The 21,737-nt window shown below is 37.9% G+C and overlaps 1 protein-coding gene across 4 annotated transcripts in view; it reads left to right on the top strand.

Annotated features, from left to right (window-relative positions):
• wnk1b (WNK lysine deficient protein kinase 1b) overlaps positions 1–21,737 on the top strand; it is an 80,851-nt gene that overhangs the window by 15,887 nt on the left and 43,227 nt on the right. For all 4 annotated transcript variants that reach the window (XM_088346608.1, XM_088346609.1, XM_088346607.1 and 1 more), the window contains exon 3: positions 20,289–20,461. In XM_088346608.1, coding sequence (XP_088202734.1) covers positions 20,289–20,461 — 173 coding nt within the window. The remainder of the gene's footprint in view (positions 1–20,288; positions 20,462–21,737) is intronic.

Below are 21,737 nucleotides of genomic sequence, written 5' to 3'. Positions count from 1 at the left end.
AACACAGCAGAAGAAGAATTCGAGGGATTCGTCGATGAGGAGCTTATAGAGTGATCTTTGTTTTTCTTTTGTGTGTTTACGTTTTACATTTTACAGTTATTATGTTATTGCTTTGCACTCGTTGTTTTTGCACATTACGAGTGTCACTTTATTGCGATTGCACTAACGTTTCATTTAAAATAACAGTATCAGACGTTTTTTTCTTTGCGTGTTGACTAAATGGACAAAAAATAAAATGATATGTCGATGTTGTTCAAAGATGTCAAAGATGTGTCACGAAAATGCTTTACCTCAGAGAAAATAATAAAACGGCTGTTTATTTATTTTGGGAGTGAATGGAGTTGTGGAAAGCTTGTTTGTTAATAAAGTTTGACCTTTTTGAATATTTTGTTGACATTCCCTTGAGCGTGGCAACATCTAGAGGTTGCATAAAGTAACTACATTCTCTACTGTAGTCAAGTCGTCACATTTATTTACCGTAAATAGCCCTTAATCCCAAAAATGTCTCGAAGGACTGCACAGGATTACAATTACAAAATTGCACAATTACCTGATCTTAAACCAGCATGCACTTATAGCGCCTTATAATGGGGTGCGTCTTATGTATGGCATAAGTTTTAAAATATATCATTCATTGAAGGTGCGCCTTATAACATGGTGCGCCATATAGTGCGGAAAATACGGTATATGTTTATTGTACGTAGTCGTTCACTGATCGCTGTAACTAGATCACCGTTGTGAATGGTACCCTGGTTTTTGGGGATTTCCCCGTGTAAACAAATGTTTAAATTGAGTCCAAAATCTGTCTCCACTATAAGACACACTTCAAACCTATTGTTTTGTGTAGCTTTAGGAGACAACAGAGGAATACCAAACCTATAAGTCACGTGAAAGTGAAAGATTAGTCATGTTTTGTTGAATATTCAATTTATTTACTGTAATAGGTTTCAGAGCACTTAAGTTTTAATTGAATTTATAACAAATATTTTTCTTTTCTTTTTGCGTGGTTAAAATGTTCTTACGCAAATGTTACGCTTTTACAGCACATGAATATCGGCTCCAAATATCTGTTATGGGCCTCCCTTAATACGAATAAACTGTATCAGCCCTGAAAAAAACGGTATCGGTCGATCCTTAGTTGTATCCCTCTCAGTTTTTTTTTTTTTTTGCGTTTATATCTTTCCGGACAACTTCTCCATGATACTGTGACTGAAAATAGTGTGATAATGAGCTAAAATTCACTGCCTTTTCGCATGTCAACCATAATTACTGATAGACTAGTTGTTAGCATTTTGCGCTACCTCTACTATAAGCAAAGTTCACTGTTATCAATGACAAATCCAATTCTGAATTAACAGGACGAGGCACACGTTCATATTCGGCGTCTTATGCTACTGTGTTAGGTTGCCATCTCTCTGCATTACCATTCATTCTGTCAAATTAGAACTTCACAGCCAGATTAGTAGGCATCAATCCCTCATGAAGCAGACCGCCCGACGTAATCAGAATTGCACGAGGTCACGCAGACTCCGTGTGTGTGAACAGACTGCTGCCGCATTGAACGATAGGTAGGAAAAATTCTCGTCTGTTGTTCTCCAATGTGACTGAACAGCAGTATGATTTGCAACCAACCTCATAGGAACTTTTGAGGTTTTAAGCGCTTGTTCCACATCACTAGCCAATGTATAAAACGTGCAGAAATCCAGGTTGATGGCAGAGGCTAGACACAAAGATAATAAAAAGCTTTGCAATACGTTTTGCTGCAGGACTTTTTTCATCAGATATTTTTTTTGTTTCTTAAAGATAAGGCAGTAAGCCAACATTGCATCATGAACTTATTTCCCAATAGAATAGGTCAAATCTTGATTGTAAACCTTGGTAAATATCTCGTGCAACTTTTTTTTCTGATAAATGAAACATTTGTACTTTGTACCGACATATATCTATCTATCTGTATATATATATATATATATATATATATATATATATATATATATATATAGATGAATAAATTGTATTTTCACGACCAAAGGTGCATCCTATAGTGTTAAAAGGCGAAGTCTCTCCATAGCTGGTTCTATTTTCGTATTAAATACATACACACGGCGCACTGCACAATAGAGCTTGGGTGCCCTCTGCTGTGTCAGCGTTACGACAACACAGACAAGCATACTAGTGTGCGTATTTAAGAATACAGTGGAAGCAAAACTAAGTTACAAGATACAAACAATTCGGAGTTTGTTTTTCATCTTCCTCCACTTGCAAACCATCAATTCATTAATCTTTAAATCTCTCGCAGCTGCTCTGATTCTATGTCCATCTGCGGACAAATACATGGAAATCATTCAATGGAGGGAACGTGGGTTTTGGATTTTATTAAGTTTTGGGGGGACAACTCTGTTCACCCTCAGGTAGCACAATAACTTTCAAATTGCTAGATACGTTACGACGTTAGCATCCATGAGTACTTTCGCAAACAACCCATTGCGTGTGATGTCACGTGTCCTCTTCCGTGCAAGCAGGACACTTGTGGTGTTTAAACAGTAGACCCTTAAAAGTCACAGGAGATCGCATACAAGTTGCTTTCAGTAGAAAATGTGAATGATCTCACAAAAACATCGGATTCCACCCAAAAATCTGAATTGAGCATTAGGCTCTGAAGTGTGAACGACAGCCACATTCTGTCCTCAGCTACATCCGCATCACACACTGCACGATAGGGCCCACTGTACAATTTTAAGAAATTCCAAATAAAAAATACACTAAAGTTAACCATGTTTAGGTAGAAGTCTGGAGCTATTAAGAATTAATTGTGTGCTCATTTGAAAGTCCTCTTTCTTTCCTATGCATAAATATTTTATTAGCAAATCCCCTGTGTTGTGTCAATGCACACAACACAAAGAAATTAGCACTGTAAATACAAGCACATTGCTTCTGTTTATACATCATTTTGCACAATAAATAAATGTCATGAACAGTAACTTGCCTGAGATGCATTTTGAACTAACCTTAACATTTGCATCTGATCACAAATAAGATAACCTGAGGTGAAATCGAAGCACTCCTGAAGAACAGTCAGGGGGGTACACTCTTAATGGGAGTGTAAAAAACTAATGGACTGTACAGTAGATCCCCTGTGGTCTGTTGATTGGCCCTTTCAACAACCTGCACACTTTAGGAACTGTCTATCCCCCAAGTACATCCCTCCCGCGCCCGGACCTCTTGTTTGCCATCCCCTCTTTTTTCATTCCATTTCCAGATGCCTTCATACAAATAGTTTTAACAACATAACTGGCGGGTCAAGTTCTGCAGGTCAGGAATAACGTATTGATAGAATTGAGTATGGAGGTTCTAACATTTTTCTGATTGTATATGTTTGAGTTTAAATAAACAAACACTACATACACATAGTACATATGCTGTAGACTACAGCGCTTTTCTTCAGCTGAATTTGTGCTGTCCAAGACCACGGACAACTCATATTTAGAATAATTAGAAAGTCTTGAATTTAACATGCCTTAAGCTGTAAGAAGCTTGTATATATTTAATATATACTCATATATATATTCAAAATATAATCATATATATTCACTATATGATATATTTACTGTTGTGGATTTGCACCTGACCAGTATTCCTTTTTGTGTTTTTCTCCTGTGAAATTGATGTCAGAAATATTACCCTTGTCCTCAAATAAGTGTTTCAGGCCAACAGTTGTTGAGAACTGCTGACATTTCTTTAGAGGATTAACGCTTAAATCTGAGGGGCTTTTTATATTTCTCAAAATCTTGTTCCGCTGCTCTGCAGTTGAAGGAGGTCAATGTCCTTAATTAGTCCAAACATTTGTCGCGTTTCAGCTCACCAGCTTGAATCGGATAAGAGGGATGATAAAAAAATGGAGGTTTTATTTGAAAACTTCCTTAAATTGCCATAAATGTGTTAGAATTTAGGATGGGCTCATTATCAAAAAGAAGAATAGTGTTTTAGCTAGCAAGGACTACCATAATATGAGTTGTTAAGACGTCTATCTGAGTCATTTTAAATAAAACATGTATAGTTTGCACAAACCACGAACTTTTACACCAATGATAACTAAAACCACGACCCTTTTATAAGATGCTAATTGAAGAAAACTGCTGAGGTAAGAATTTTTTTCTCCACTGTTTTGATTTTCCCTGCTGTCTTTGCTCATCATTGCTTCATTTTTTTTGGGTTATCGAAAAATACACATCTCATGTCTGCAGTTGTAAGTGGTAGCAAAATGTCACATGATTTTGCTTTGAAGTTTTGAGACTTGCGTGTAAGGTTTTAACCTTTCTCATGCTCCCATTATCACATGGATAACAAAAGTTAAAGAAGTAAATGTGCGAAAATTGTCAAACTCAGAAATGCAATTGAAAAAAATCATACAAAGGTTAAAACACAGTACAATGCAACATGTATGTGACACACAATGACATTGTGAAAAAGACACATGATCAGGCGTGGAGGGTCTCATCGAGTTGTAGTAAATTTCTGGGCCTGTTGAGGGCCGGGCATACATTGGGTATAATTGTGTCAACAATTTTCAATTGGAGCTTCACCATGTGAAATCCCATTTTACTACTAACTGAGTCAAACTTAATTGAATCCGTCTTGTTTCTAATCTAATTGTTTTTGATTCATTCCACCCCCCCAAATATTGAATATTGTTATGAATTGCTTTTTATGGCGAGATGTTTATCTCTAGTTAGAAAAAAGGCTGTGTCATTCTTGGTTAGGGCTTCATAGCCTGTAAAACACCACTTCAATTGTCTAACTGGTTTGAAATGAATAACAAAGTAATAGTCATGTCATGTTTATTTGTATAGCCCTTAATCTCAAAGAGTCCCAAAGGGCTGTACATATCAAAGACTTTTGGAAACTACAGACTATTATTACACCATCCCCTGATCTAAAACCTACAGTAGGACAATTAATACACAGATATTGTCAACATAAGTGTGTTTTAAGCTTAGATTTAAACATTTCCACTGAGGTTGCTGATCGAATTTCAGGTGAAGAGTATTCCACAGCACTCGGGCCCGAATGGAGAACGCTCTTGAACCTGCGGATCTCTTCTTGGCTCTTGGGATCACTAGTAGACCAGCATTTTCAGAGCGAAGGCTCCGGACCGGAACATAGGGCGAAATTATATCTGAAAGATATGAGGGAGCAAGTCCATGCATGATTTTGTGTACTAAGAACAGAACCTTAAAATCACATCTTAAGCTAACAGGGAGCCAATGCAGGTTAGCTAAAACCGGGGTAATGTGATCAAACTTTTTTGTCTGAGTTAAAAGCCTCGCTGCAGCATTTTGTACCAGCTGAAGGCTCTTGATTTTGGATTTCGGGAGACCGGAGAGTAGTGCATTACAGTAATCGATACGGGAGATAACAAACGCATGAATTATAATTTCCGCATCCGACTGAGACAGCATAGGGCGGATTTTAGCAATGTTGCGAAGATGGAAAAAAGCTGTTCTAGTAATATTCTTAACGTGTGTTTGAAAGAACAGATCGGGGTCAAATACGACACCTAGGTTTTTGACTGAGTCACTCTGGGTAATATTTCATTTGTCAATCAATGTTCAGAGCCGTTTTTGAGAACAAAACTGCATTTAAATGGACAATGCATGGGCAATAAGGTTTAACTATATCGGATCAAACTGTAGGCTGTGCCTACCAAAGCTGACAGTATATCCATTAGTGCCTTCTAGCAGCTAGGGAGAGCATTTAGGCTGCATTTATTCTAAAAAATCGTTGGTATTTGATAGAAATGACCTATAGACTTGCTCCTTTTTTTGATATACTCAGAAATTCATGGGAGGCCGTATTAAATCTGATCTACTAAGTCTAACGTGCCGGGTCTGGCTCGGGGATGTATGTTTTTACATGCCCTTGTGTCGATATTTTTAGGCCAGAACGTTGTTTTAACGTCTGCAATATCATTGTAAATCCATCAAAAAGTATGTACAAGTTTGTTTTTTCCTGAAACAAAGACAGGGTTCAGAGTGGAATTTCAAACATAAGTGTTTCTACTCACTAATGCTGTGTGTGCTGTTGCTGTGTGTGTGTATGCGTGTATTGGCACACTCACACGAGTAGGCAGGTGCGCCTCTGATCTTTATTTTCTTCCCTCAAAGGCACTTTGCACCTGAATAAATCAGGCTATCTGTCAATTGTCAATGGAAACAAGTGTTCATGACAGGTGTTACCTGTTTTTTCTTTTTAAATTTATTTTAAGACTCAACTTGGTAATCCTCCACAATTATGTTTTAACTACATGACTCTTGGGATTATCTGTTTGTTTTTGGCTTTTTATTTCAGCACAGATCAAAAACAACATCAATCATTAATTTATAAAAGGAGACAATAAACTATTTGCACAAAAAACAGCTTGACAATGCAATTATACAATACATAAACATTTGCCCAAATGGAGTTGTCTTAAGCCGAAGTGCCAACCTCTAATCCTATTTTCCTTGCAGGGAGGGATATTCAAAATCAAAACAGCACCAGACTTCACAAAGAAAATAAGCAAAAAAAGAACTGACATTTCAAACATACAGTATCACCATTCGAAACATATAATACCCAAAGAACCCCGATATATTTATCTTCTTTAGTATATTTATCCAAAATATGTGTAATATATATATATATATATATATATATATATATATATATATATATATATATATATATATAAAATGTGTGTGTTTGTGTGTATATATAAATGTGTGTATGTATGTATTTTTCTTTTTTAATTGATGTAAAATAGGGACATTTTTAAATTCCTGTCTAAACTGTTCCTTAAATGAATGCCTTTTTGGGTGGCACAATGGCTTTTAAATGTTGTGTAATGTCCTGGAAGGGGCATTACCTCATGTGCGGTCCCTTCTCAAGGTTTCTTCATTTTCCTCATGTTGAGGTTTTGAGATTTTCCTTGCCTTCATGTAGGTTTTAGATCAGGGGATGGTTTAATAATAGTCTGTGGTTTGCATTAATCTGTGGTCTGTGCAGCCCTTTGAGACTCCTTGTGATTAAGGGCTATACAAATAAACTTGACTTGACTTGTAAGAATATTGGACCTTGAAGTTACAGTTACGTTTTTCCCCCAGCTCTGTAGAGGAAAAACCTGTTCTACATTTGTAAGGAGTTGGTGGTTACTCGTTTTGCATACTACTAACAGGGATTTAAGTAGTTTGAAAACAAATGCCTAAGTATATTTGAGTATTAAGTATACCCTCAAATTTTAACATGTTCGATTTTATAAACAGTTTGTATGATCTTTATACCCAGCGTTATGCATAGGCCTAATGGCTTTCTTCTGTAATCAAATAAAAGATTCTATATTGCTCTTTTCTGTATTTCCCTAAATCTCTATACAACAACTTTAATAAGGCAAAATAAACAAACTACATGATACGAAGGGTTTTTGTGGTCAAATATATGTAATTGTCAAAGGAAATGATCGTTTATTGCACTATTGGATTTATGCTCCACAACAACAATAATATTCGGAAAATATAGATTACAGATGCAATTGTTAAAAACGTACAAGCCAGGGTAAGGAACTGTGCAGGCTGGATCCCAATAAGTGCCGGAGAATTGTGGGATTATCAGTCAACAGGACATGCAAACATCAATAAATAGGAATTAATTTTACAGTCAGGCTGTATAGAAAAAAATCCAAAAGCCATTCTACTGCTCCCTGGCATAATCTTCATGGTGAAGATATTTTAAGCAGCTATTAAGAAACCGCATTGTTCACTTCTTCTTTTCTCTATAAAATGGGAACTTGTCAAAGGATACGTACATTGAACTTGCCTATTGTGCCTTTTCTTTGTAAAGCTGATCATAGCCTGATGTGGTTTGTGGTTAATTACAGGTTGTCCACTCTGAAGGAACAGAGCTGTGCTTTATTCTGACTATACATCGTTTAGGTTTGCCAGGTATTATATCAAACTTTGGCAGCTGTGAAAGTTTCATGTCGGAAACCATCTTCTTAGTACAGTGGTACCTTTACCTACGAATATAATTAGTTCTGAGGGTAGCTTCGTAACCAGAAAACTTTATAAGTAGAGACGCCTTTTGTATGTAAAAGTGCGAATCCCTTCCAAAATAGATCTTAAAAGTGTGTAAGAACATGGAACAAATACGTAGTAAAATTAGATTACAATGAACAAAAAATGAGAGGCACATAATGTGAAAAAAACAAGAAATAAAGAAAATAATAAAAATTTTCATTTCCTATTTTGCCTCATTTGTATTGAAAAACTAATCCAATGACAATCAGTCAGAAATGCGCAAGGCAGATGTAGCCATAGCCCGACGTGTCAACACTTTTTTTCTTGGTGACTCCTTTCCCCAAATTCTGAAACTTGATAGAATTTGCTCTAATTTCTTTAACCTGGGCTGATTGAATGATGGCTGCATCCTCCTCCCCGCTATCTTTCCGGAAATCCTACTCCTTTCATCTGACTTATTTTGAAAGGTTTACAGAAAATGCAGTTCTGTAGCTAGGTACTGGATATATCAAAAGAAAGCTAGCACCCTCCTCTTTTATTAGAAAAAGGTATGTTTTTAGCTTTTACCATGGTTTAGTAAACATTGCTAAGTTTTTGGAAAATACTCGTTTTCAAGAAAACCTTGTAGAAAATTAGCATTTTGTGTAAGGATGCATGTCAAGCACCTGCGACTGGCTGGCAACCAGTTGAGGGTGTCCCCTGCCCACTGCCCGAAGATGGCTGGGATTGGCTCCAGCACCCCCGCGATCCCACTGAGGACAAGCGACGCAGATACCAGCTCAGTAGCCTAGATGGTAAGGCGCCCGCTTTGAGACTGGGAGGTCGGTGGTTCGCGCCCCGACCGAGTCATTCCTAAGACTTAAAAAGTGGTCGGCGGCGCCCTCTGCTCTTTTCCAAATATATTCTGTATTATTTACAGTTTTCTTTCTTCGCTTAAAGCTTGATAGTTTGATATGTTATTTAATAAATACATTTTAATTTCAAACATGTTGGAGAAAAGAAGGAAGAATGTAAGGAAGGAAGAAAACACATTGGAGGAAAAAAATCACAAGTTCAAAACAAGAGTAAGAAAAGGTCATCACTTTAACTCCTACCCATTAGCATTTCCACAGCTCAATTGTCTAATCTGGTAAATTAACTTGCATGTAAAATCATATTTATTTTAATAGTCCTTAATCATCTCTAAATATGTGAATATTGTGAAAAAGAATTTCTAGTTGACTGAAACCCCATAATCAGCCAAATTAAAATACTAAAAGACTTGCAATATTTGATTTTATTTGTACTGATTTGAGAATGTATTGCATTACAGAAAACTATCACAATATTTAATTTTTTCTGAGAAAGTCTTGTACATCCTTTACATTCTGAATAATTTTGGTACTAAAACCAGACCTTGTGAAATACCGCAGGTTACCCTTTTAAGTTGTGATTCTGCATCCTTTATTGTTTATTTCTATGTGTGAGCTTTAGTATTAATATTTACATTTTTTGGCTAGTCATATTATAAACCAAACACACTTGATTGGCTCAGATCTTAGAAAGTCCTCAGTTGTGTTGTACATCACTCCAGATTTATATTATTTATTTCGCTAGTGATGTTGCGTTGTATCAATATATAAGCCTTTAGCCGTTCCAGCTTCATCAGGCCACAGGTGTAGATGGACTATGATGTCAGTTTACTCATGAATGTTTTTTTGTCGCCTTAGTGGTTGTGAAACAACCATTTCACCCAACAAAGGCTGTGTGTGCTTATTAGATGACGTAAAATTGAAACAGGCTCATTGTGACATTGACATCTTTGTCTAGCTATGCTTTGCTGGGACCCTGGGGCTCTGCTGCGGTAACTCTACCCACTCTATGTCTCTGCAGGTACCTTCATTATGTGCATTTTCTAAACCTTTTACTCACTTTGTTCGCCGTAAATTATAGATTTGTACCTTCAGCAGGAAAAATGAAATGATCAAGTTAAGTAAATGCTAGAAAAAAGTTATTAATACGATTGTAATTTTGTGTTTTGCCACCTTACGTGGCAATTCGGAGACTCCGAAAAGACCAGTTAATGGTGACATCATACAGACACCTGTGCTTCTCAACAGTCTGACTGCTCACAGGCGGGTTAAATCATGTCACTGGTATTAACCCTTGGATGCTTACGTGGGATCAAAAAAGACACCATGTGTTATTATTCAAAATCTTTAAAAATAAAAAGTTGTAATACTTTCATTTGTATGACATGATGCCATTATTTTTATGTCCCCCCCACTAATTATTGACCCCACCCTTGGAAGAGTTTATGAACTGGTAGTCATGCATCCAAGGGTTAAGTACTAACAAAAAACAAAACTAGGACAGAAAATTCACTTTTCTTTTAAAATTGCAAATCGTATCAGAATTGCAATACTGGTCTGAAAAATAGCAATTTTTTTCCTCAAAAATCGTGCTGCCCTACTGTGTATGTTTATATTTATTGGAAACATTACGAATGTTTGTCATGTTTGTCATCCTTAAAAAAACATAGTTTTCCATTATCAACCATTTTTGAAAAAACGCAATTGAGCCACTATGCAGCACCAAGGAACCCCTTTTTAGTGACCCCAGCTCTTCTGGAAAGAATCTGCTACAATTCACACCACAATCTTGCATTCTCATTGCATCAAATGTTATGCAGTTGTATGCAATTGTGACCATTGATATAATCGATCTGATCAATCAATGCGCAAATATGGGCCTTTTTGAATTTTTGTGCAACCCTAGTCCTTGCAGTAGTTTTGATTTCATGCGCCTTATAGTCTAGTCCAGCCTTATTTGTGACACAAAATTACAAAACACAATTTTTGGGGAATGCACTTCACAAGATGGTATGCCAAATAGCGCAGAAATCAGAGTATTCAAGTCTCATCTGGATAGTCTTAAAGGACTGATAAAGGACAGCGTATGATCAACTTATAGAATCATCAAAACAAGCAGTATTGCACAGCAACAATACTTAGTGACACGATTGTTCGTGGTGGCCGCGCCGTCTCCAATGACCTCACTCAGTCTTGCTCGCATGTATCAGTCGCCTGTATCTGTTTAACATCTCGCCTTTCGTCCAAATGAGTTCCTCTCTTATTGTTGCCTCAGCCAAATGCACTGATGTGGATCCCGCTTGTAAGGAATCTGGCATAAGATATCAAATGAGGGACACCGTCAAGGTGAAAGTATTGTCATGGAAAGTAGCGCTTATCGTATTTCACAGGCAAACTTAATAAACAAATTTTACTGTACAAATTAATATGCATCAGGCTGATTGCTTTCTGTGTTTTGATTTTAGCATACCTTGGTTGCTTCCAGTATGAAGTCGCCATCTCGGTCAATTTTCTGCTGTACGTCTGTGTCACCTCAAAGTTTTTCATTCAACACAAAACAATTTCCTTTGAGCTGGTCAAGTATCTGGAGCATCACTTTTGTGGGTGTGATTACACTTTCAGAATGGCCAGAAAAAAAGGACTTTCACGTGAAACTTGACAGTCTATTTTTCTTCTAAGAAATGAGGGTTACTTCCTGTGGAAAATCGCCAAGAAAGTGAAGATCTCCACAAACAGTGTGTACCACCCCCTTCAGAGAACACCACAAACAGCATTTAACTAGAGTACAAAGACAAGTGGTAGACACAACCAAGCAAGAGGACAAGTACATTGGAGTCTCTAGTTTGAAAAACAAATGCCTAACAAGCAGCTTGTCTATATTGTACCCGCAAAACACCAGTGTAAACATCTACAGTGAAGACTCTACTCCAGGGGTCGGGAACCTTTTTGACTCAAAGAGCCATAAAAGCAAAAAATATTAATTTTATTTTGGGAAAGAGCCACACCATGTATTATGAGACAAATTTACTAAATTGCTAAACCCGCGCCCCAGACAAAAGCTTAGTCTTCAGCACATTTATTTTTGATGATTTGATAAAAATTATGAAAAGAAAATAATGCCAGAGCCCCTGTCCCAAAATCAACAAACATACCACTTTAAACTTGTCTCTTTCTTGCAATTACTCAAGATCGGTTAAACTCCTTTTGACCCTTTTTTTCATACATATTGGTTTCAAAACCAGATGCAAGCAGTTATTGTGTAAAAACGTCACAACATTCTGCAAACAGGGAGCCTGATGAGCTCACTTTTGGCGCAGACGGCGTAGGGCGAGAGATGGGAGGGAGTGCTTGCACTTTTTGCATAGCTCCACCCATCCCTCCCACTCACCCAATCAAATGACTTTAAGTTCTCTTTCGGTGTTTTGGCGTATTTACAGTTCTGTGGATTCATCATAAGGTATCTGAACACTGAACACAGATTATATAGTGAACTTTTATATAAAGGATTCTTTAGCGTTGTACAGCCAAAACGAGTTTTTTTCCCCCCTTTTTTTGTGTGACACCTCGACTGTAAATTGTAGTAAAAAAAGTGCCCTATATATACTGCGAAGTAATGCCATTATCTTTAATATTGGTTTGGCTTTGTGTGTACCTGAATAGGATAGACAACCCAAGTTTTGAACAGGATGGAGAAATTTTGCATGCAATCAAATTTGTCTCTGAGCCACAGATACTCATAGAAAGAGCCATATATGGCTCGCGAGCCATATGTTCCCGACCCCTGCTCTACTCCAAGGCAGAGTGGCAAGCCATATCTGAGAATTGCCCCAAAAAAAGAAGAGTTTAATATGGGCAAAAGAACGCACCCATTAGACAACTCATTTGATAACTAAAAGTGTAAAAAACACTAATTTGTCTGGATGACCCCAAACTTTTGAACAGTAGTTTAAATAAAAGGTCGGGTGCTATTATTATCATCTTTCTTCTTTATACTCCTCCACAGCAGGCTGATTAACAGGAAACCCGCAACGCACTAAAGTTTTCTTAGGCGTTGGAGGTTGAGGGCTCACACTTTTAACGGCGTGAAAAGGATACTCCTGTCGTATTACATAATTATTTTATCTGGAGCAGCACACTCTCCACTTAACTCTGCGTTGGATCATCAGTGTAACAGGGTCCAGAATGAGTATGAAATTTGAATTGCACGGTGATAGACTCAATTTCACTCAGATCCATGACGTAAAATGTTCTTCTTAGTAAAGGTCAAGTTGTTTGCTCTATTGGAGGAGCGTTGCATATTTGTCCTTCGTTGTTTTTGGAACAGTCAATGGAAGAAGGATGCTAAGTGGATCATGTGCATCCTCGCGGACTGCCTGTTTACTATGTGCGAACATGGCCACCAGGCCATCTTGCGCTATACTTAGGCAGCAACCTTTTTCAGTCCTGCAAACTAGAAAGGTCCATACAGCAGACTATGGGGAGTTGAGTGAGGAAAAACATCAAACGGGACCTGAACCACCTTGAAAATTGTTGCACAAATCATGTACACGGCAGTAGCTCAGGAGGTAGAGCGATCGTTTTAGGATTAAGGGATCCCAGTTCGAATCCCGGCTTGTCCGTGTTACATGCCGAAGTGTCCTTGGGTAAGACACTGAAACCCCAATACCCCCAATAAGCAGGTTAGCGCCTTACATGGCTGCACAGATCACGGCCGCTATTGGGAAATGTGAAGCACAATGTAAAGCGCTTTGGGAAGTCATTGACTTGAAAAGCGCTATATAAATGCAGATCATTTCATTTCACTTGAAGCCTACTGCATGCACTCTGTCTATCACATTCATAAAATTGCTCCTAAAAATTTTAATTGCTGAGTGACAGGGGCCAATTGACAACTGGCTGTTTTGCAAAGTTGTTGAGGCAGCGTTTTTTGTCAATGTTCTTGGCCAATATAATATGAGATATTTAAGTTATCCCTACAGTATTGACTGTAATAATTTACCCGGATTTAAATTTTGTTTAGCAAGAAAATATGTTATGTTGCTTGATGCAGTCACTACAAAACAGTGTTTTTGAACTATTGTCTGTCTGTTTTCTTTACACGATGTAATTGGATTTGTTTTTCAGCATGTGGAACAAAACAACCTTTTGTTTCTTAGTTTGTCTGAAAAAAAAAACCCATTACGATTAGCACTTGATTAACATATTTCAGCAGTTTTCCGGTTTGAGGATTATTGTGTCTTGGATTGTGATAATGCTTTAAAACTATTGTACCAATCAATCACACACCAATATTTCCGTAATGTCCTTGACGTCTGACATAGTTTGTGAATTTGACCAGAGGCTGTTCTTTCCACTTTTTACTCTATTTTGTGAACTAAGTTACTGCCATGTATCATTTGCTGAAATAGTTTGTTTGTGTGTGTTGCCCCATTGCGGGTTGGGAAAAACTAAGTCGGCATTTGTTTGAGGTTGAACCCAAGATTTCCCTGGCAGATTTATGCTGCTTATTCTATATTGGCTCTCGTTTGAACATTGGGTCAGGGCTACATTATTTTCAAGCAAGGCTCCTTTTTTAGACGCATCTAAGTCAGATATCAGTTTTGTGAGTCAGACACATGGACTTGGTTAGTGCAATATGTCGAGTGGTGACTGAAGTGAAACCAAAAACCACCTAAGTTGGTGGAAGGAATGAACGAGGAGGAGCGGCGTGAAGGTCAGCCAAGGCAAGGGAATGCAATGCAATGCAGCCGTGATTGAAAAGAGAAAAACACAACGGGAAAGAGTTAACAAAAAGATAATGTAAACACAATTGGAATATAACAGCATGCTGCTAAAAAGTCACCTCAAATCTCCATGTTTGACTTCAGGGCATTAACACTCTAACCTGAAATGTTTTGAAGGTCCTCAGTGTGCATATATGAGGGCTAATTCTGCGCCTTCCAAGCGCCTTGCATGTACTGGAAGTCATTCATCCCCCTTTCAAGCACTTTCATTCACAACAGATGCCTCCCCTGTTTGACGCACTTTCGGGGCCAAACCATAACAACCTACAAAAGGTCTTGCATAGGTTTTGCTGCACATTAGCTATGTACATATTTATGAGATTTTGTGCAGGGGTTTAACTACAAACCACGTGTGAGGTGTTGGGACACTTTGGCTCCACACTAATGAAGTAAAAAGTTCCCCTCTGGAGATAAGTTCTCCCAGGTAGACAGAGAAAGGGAAATCAAATTGGGTCAAAGCTATATGAGCTGATTCAGTTAAGTCTAGATGGGTTGCATCATTGCGGCTTAAAGGAGGTTGTTTTGCTGTGAGTCAACTACCCTGGCGCTAGAGGTGAGATTTTGTAAATGTCAATCTTTAAGTCGGGCCGGTTGGGCTCCTCTCTCACTGTTTTTTTTTTAAATTTTATTAAAAAAAAAAAAAAAATGCCCTTGCAGTGCTCACTTGATTATAGGGACTCGGCCCTAAGTAAACCCCAAGCTTCATAGTTCAGCTGGAACGCACAATTCAAGTTAATCTGTCTGGTTCGGGTTTATATACCTGCGACTCGGGGCGGGTCGGGCTGATTTTTTTTAGGCCTAATCTTACCTCTACCTGGCGCTGATTATAAAAATAATTATTATACAACTGATGGTTTTTGCAAGAAAAACACTTGCCTCGTAGATTAACAGTTGTAGTACACTGCTGGCAGGGGGATTCTTCTGAGGTAAGCTTCAAATCAATATCCATTTTGCAGCCTGTTCAATTCACAGCACCGGGATGAGTTATAACCACTTGTAGAAACATACACTATTAGTAATCACGAGCTACTATGGGGTCTTTGTTATTACTCGAGTTCATGTTTTAATTAGGGCTGCATATAACAATTATTCTTGTAATCGATTATTCTGCCGATTTTCTTTTCCGATGAATTGATGAATCAGATAAATGAACACATTATTATTATTATTATTAACCCCCCAAAATCAGTTTTTGTCAAATAACAAACAAAATAACTACACGTGTATGCTTTACACCTGCAATTATATATACTTTTTTGTTCTAAAAAAGGCATCTTTTTTGTTGTTAAGGGACAAGAAATCATTGCAAATCTGAAAACCCAGTGACACGTATCAACATTACCATTCCAAATGTTTGTCAAATAACAATGCAATAGTATACACCTGCAACGGTATAAGATGCAAAGTGCAAAAAAATAAGTATTTTTGTTGTTTAAAGGGACTTGAGCTTTTCAAACAATAAATAAATGCAAATATGAAACCCCAGTATCATGATGTTTAACATTAACAGGCTAAAAGTAACCACTATCACGTTTGCTCACTAACTCACTACTTTTTCTGAGAACTTTGCATTGCGATGCAAAAATGTGACCATGTCAAATAGGATCATGTTGAGGATGCACTCAGTGATGGCAGCTTCTTGCTGTGGTGTGCATGATGTTTTTTATCATGAAGCTTGTCATTGTTTGCCGTTTTCTATTGAGATAAGAACGTATAGTATGAGTGTTATTATGGCACAATTTACAAGTACTAATCATTCAGACTTTGCCAGAAAATTAAAACTTGATGTTTAATCTTAAACTTATTAACACCATTGTGTGAAAGTTCAGCTTTTTTATAAAGCACAATTAACCACTGCTTAAGCCTACCCCCTTTGCTAAAAAGTAACCCACTCATTTGTTTTGTAAAGAGTGGAGTTAGCCCACACTTTTCCGGACTTGGGTCGAACTGTTTTCTTCGTGTCCGTCATGTTTCCTGAGATGAATTGACCGTAGCCTTTGGAAATAACGCCTTCGTTCGCACCACACGTCGCTCTGTTATGCTCGCCGACTCGCGCTGTGTGTGACTTCATTGGCTCTGCGACGTGCTCAGTGACTGGTAAATCGCGCGACACAACGAATCGATTAACTAATTTGTTGCCAAGGCTTTTAAGCATCGATTTGCAGCCCCAGTTTTACTTATTTACAATGTTTTATAATGCTGCAGAGCGCTTTGCCCTCATGACCTCTAAGTTTCTGTAGCTTCTTCCCTTCCCCCTCTGTTCACTTGCGCTGGTGCAGCATTACTATGGCCTGGGATGATTGAAAAGTTAGAGCAGTCGCCAGCTTTGATTGATTGCATATTCTTTTTGAGCGGGTTGCGCGCATTAGCACGTCTGCAATCTGATATGTGGATTTTACCCACGTATAGACGCATAAAATGTATTTTTTGTTTTTACCTAAACAGAATGGAAGAAAGCCAATCATGGGCCTGGGGGGAATCTTAAATTTGTTTTTTGTTTTTTTAGTTCAGAGATTTTATTTATCAGCTCTATTTTTTACATATATTATTATTTACAGGGATCAGAATTTTCCGCGGATCCGCGGATTTCCGCTGTTTTTGAACCCCAAAGGCATTCCGACTTTTTCACTTTTTCTCTTGCGTAGCAAACAAATTCAAAATCCGACTGTCTCACTCTTTCCTTTATTGCTCTGGCGCACCCTGGCGGCCGTTAGAAAAATTGGCCGCATTGTCGCACAAGCTGCAGGGACTGAACTGCATTTGAACTTATCTTCCGCCCTGGTTTATTCCTGGACGCTGGCTATTTCAGCTGAAAATGAAAATCTCCATTCTGATCCCTGTATTTACAACTAGCACCCATTTATGGGACATGATGTGCAAATTTGCATAGGTAAAAATATCTAATTTTAAATAAGTAATTGAGTATAGAGTTTAAAAAATGTGAAACAATAGTGTTGCCCATTCCATGTATAAGCGCTAATAGTTTGTTTTCAGTTTGAGAAAAGGGCAATTTCTGTGTCAGCAATATTGGTCTGGGTTCTTGCTACGTTCATTGGATTCCTGAGTAGGTGCAATCCTTACCAAGAGTCCAACAGTCCAAACAGTGAAAAGCAGAAGCTATGTGTTCACATGCTCTTGAATTGTGTTGAAACATTTTTGCTTGCTATTGAATTCACATTTTTAAAAAATCGTGTAGCTGGCAGTATTTCTAAACGTGGGTGCCTGTTTCTATGCTCCTTCATGCAGAAATAGGCCAGCCAGCTCCTTGTGCGGAGACGTGTCATTGGCTTCTTTTTTCAGAGAATCCAAAGCTTGGGAGATAAGGAAATACAGATGTAAACATACGGGCTTGACGCGTTGAGTCACACGTGTCATGTCTGGGACAAGTAATAAGTGAACAGAAGCAGAAGAAGATATTTTGAAATCTGACAAACACAAGTCTCATGATGTTTTGAAGCACAGAAAACAACTAGCCCTAAACAAGACTGCTGGTCTTCTGAAAATTCAATTACTATTAAGTTCCCTGGAATGGTCTATATGGTCTTGCTTTTTCCATGTTTTTGTTTCAAACAAAACTATTTTTATTTAAATATACAGGCATTTTATCATTCATTTTTTTTAGTGCATATGACTTAAAGGAGGGGTGCGTTATTTGATGTGTTCTTTTAAAAGTTGAAAGTAGAATATTTTCTTAAGTATCTGTTAACCTCGTCCAACTGAGTTCAGGGAGCCCTTCTAACTTTTTTTTTACCACTCCTATCTGTTTATTTTTTTACTTGCATTAAAGCTGTTTGGGGCGGAAGCAGGAATGAAGAGTGTTAATTCTCGCCCCTCATTGTTTTTCTGTTTAAACTGGTAAGAGGAAGAATAGGCCTGTTTCAAGTACAGTTCAAACGCCAACCCAAATCCCCGAATTAATAAAAATAGAGTTTATTAAAGCGCAACATAAGGAGCTTGTCAGAAACCACAATGATGACACAAACCTGGAGATGGCCGCCGCGACTAAAAAGTTCCCAATTCTGTGCAGCTCCTTTAACATATTTACGCCACATTTCATTTGTTTCGAGCCTACATTAATAAAATAAAAACATTTCGCATTATGTTGAAAATGTAGCATCTGATCAGACACATGAGAGAGGGAGAACCAATCTTTCAGTATCCCAAAGGAGGTGTACAGTAAAATGGGTGGTGCTACTGGGAAAACAGATTGTTTACTGCCAGTCGGTTTGCTAATGGGTTTTCTCATGTGACCAGCGACCAAAGGATCAGATACTTGAAGTTTGTTTGTCAGCTTCTAAGAGACATGAGTGAAATGGTGGTGGACACTGCTGGTAGAAACCATTTAGAGCCTTTTGAACTCACGCTAAAGCAATTTTCATGACGCTGATGGATTAGTCTTATGATCCTGTCCCATCGCTGAAGTAGCTCACATGATGATCTTGTACACACCATCAAAAATTATGAAAGAACATTGCCACTGATGAAAAAACACATATTCTTTCATTGTCTTACCTGGTAAGAAAGTAAGGGATCTTACTGAGATACTGTATGACTGAACGATTACGGATAATTGTCAATATTTTTTAAATACATCTAATCTGAGAAGAAAATTGATGTATTTTATAGCATGGTATAATTATTTTCCAATATTTATTTTCCATTAGAATTTGGTATATGCTTTTAACGTGTGGAGCCTGGACTGGTGAGTGACATGAACCAGTGAGCGTAGGAGAGTACAACTTAGTGAGCACAAATTATAGGCTGGATATTAACTGGCCAAGAGTTAGCCAGTCTGCGTGCATACACTTTTTTGTAAAATTTTCTAGTTTTTAGTCCAAATAAATAAGCAGCATACATTTTGATGGTTCCTTTCTAAATAGAGTGGTTAACTGTGGAATGCTCTTCCCCCCGAGATTCGATCTGCAACCTCAGTGGAAATGTTTTAATCCAAGCTTAAAAGACTCTTCTATTCTATAGAATATGAATAAACTATATTTTATGTTGACAATATCTGTGTATTATTTGCCTTCATGTAGGTTTTAGATAAGGTGATGGTGTCATAATAATCTATAGTTTGCAATCATCTGTGGTCTGTGCAGCCCTTTGAGACTCTTTGTGATTAAGAGCTAACTTGACTTGACTTAACTAATTATTGTTTTTAGAAGACTAGAGCTGTCTAGCTGGTCAATAAGTCTACATAAGTGAGTCACACGTGTCTTCAAGGTCTCTCCAATTGCCCTTAAAACTGTAATTCATTTTACTGCTCATTTCCTTGATATGTCTTAACTGGATCGGAACATTTTGATAGGTCTTTACAAATACAAAATACAGTATGAGTCTTGCTGATAAAAGCAGGGAGGATCAAAAGTGTATTTGTCGCCTTTGCAACACAGACTTGAAAGGACAATGAGGTGTTTTTGCCACAGCATCTTCTTGAGTGAACAGATATCTCACTTAACAAAGGAAGACACCATTGTCATCATCAGATTTTGATGACCTTTTCTCTCATTGCATCAACTTATCTCTTGTTTCCATTGTACCCTCCTATCTTACTTCCTGAATATCTCATTTCCTCTCTCTGTCCTTTCTCATTGTGTTAACAGGATCGGAAGCTGTCCAAATCTGAGCGGCAGCGTTTTAAGGAGGAGGCCGGAATGTTGAAGGGTCTACAGCATCCCAACATTGTCCGCTTCTACGACTCATGGGAGGGGCCGTGCAAGGGGAAGAAGTGCATAGTTCTGGTCACCGAGCTTATGACTTCAGGGACACTAAAGACGTAAGTTTCACACGTAGAATGAGTTAAGTTCTGAGCAATTTATGACGCCCTGCTGACAAGGGTTTGTAATTGCCTACATAGGCCATTTGCACTACTTCTGTTTGATGGAAATTCCTCGACTTACTTTACAACAGGGGTAGGGAACATATGGCTCTCGAGCCAGATATTGCTCTCTTCATGAGTACATCTGGCTCAGAGATAAAAACCAAGTGCCATATCAATCTATACTGTAACTTTCCACATTAGTATTTTCTAAGCCAAAGCAACAGAATACGGGGTTGTTTGGGTCCCAAATGTACAGAGTAGTTTTAACTTAAGTTTACTCTCATGTTATACCAACAGACCCTGTTTTGGGTTTACTTCTCTATGAGATCCTATAAATGAAAGCACCTTAAACAATCGTGGTTCACTGTTAAGACAATTTATGATGAAAACCCAGAGAACAAACTGTAAACACCCAAAACCGCCAGCCAAGTACTCAGAGCCGTTTGATTTGGTGAGCAGCACCGACTGGCAGATCTTTGCACACATAGTGCACTCCCCTAAATACAGCCATTTAATTCTTCTGCAGTTTTTAGTTTTTATAAATGAACTTAACTCGCAACTTGTTTTGAAACCGTTATTTACGACAAAATTCACGGTCAAGATGAGCCTCAACTATTTTAAGTAACAGCGGGGGAGACACATTTTCAGTGGTGTATTTGTTGATATAGGACAGAAGCTCTGGGATTTCTAATATTTCATAGATTTTATGAAATCATCAAAAGTCCATAAAGTGAATTTAAATTTGCTTTTAACCGGAGGGATTTCGTGGTTTTGTTGAATTGTGTTTCAAAATGTAGGGTGTGGGTCTCACAATGAAAATAAACATCAAATTATTTTGCTTTTATGGTTCTAAAAGTCAACTTTCCCTAACCCTATCTAGTGCTACATCTGTTTGTTCTGACTGCCATCTGCTGGCAAAAGTGTGAAACATCCATGCATATAAAAGGCTTTAGTCCAACTATTTCAGCCGTTTTCTCTGTGAATTATACACTATGTGAGTTCTGTGTGCTACGAGTTTAAATGGGGATAGATGCAAAAATGTGTGTGCAAGTAAGAGGCTCACCCCTGCTATACTGGTGAGGTGCATGGCGGCTCATGGTCTCACCTGCCAGATCCTATTACTTTTGCAAACTCTTCCCATTCTTATAATATACGACGGATAGCCGAATGCAAGGACCAAATGGAGCATGTCGTGGTCGGGAAATGCAACATTGAGATACATGGATGGAAA

This window comes from Urocampus carinirostris, chromosome 11, assembly GCF_059441175.1.
Source record: "Urocampus carinirostris isolate Australia breed hairy pipefish chromosome 11, RoL_Ucar_1.0, whole genome shotgun sequence".
Classification (NCBI taxonomy): Eukaryota; Metazoa; Chordata; class Actinopteri; order Syngnathiformes; family Syngnathidae; genus Urocampus; species Urocampus carinirostris.
The sequence above is the reverse complement of the archived record's forward strand: the minus strand, read 5'-3'. Positions and strand labels throughout refer to the sequence as shown.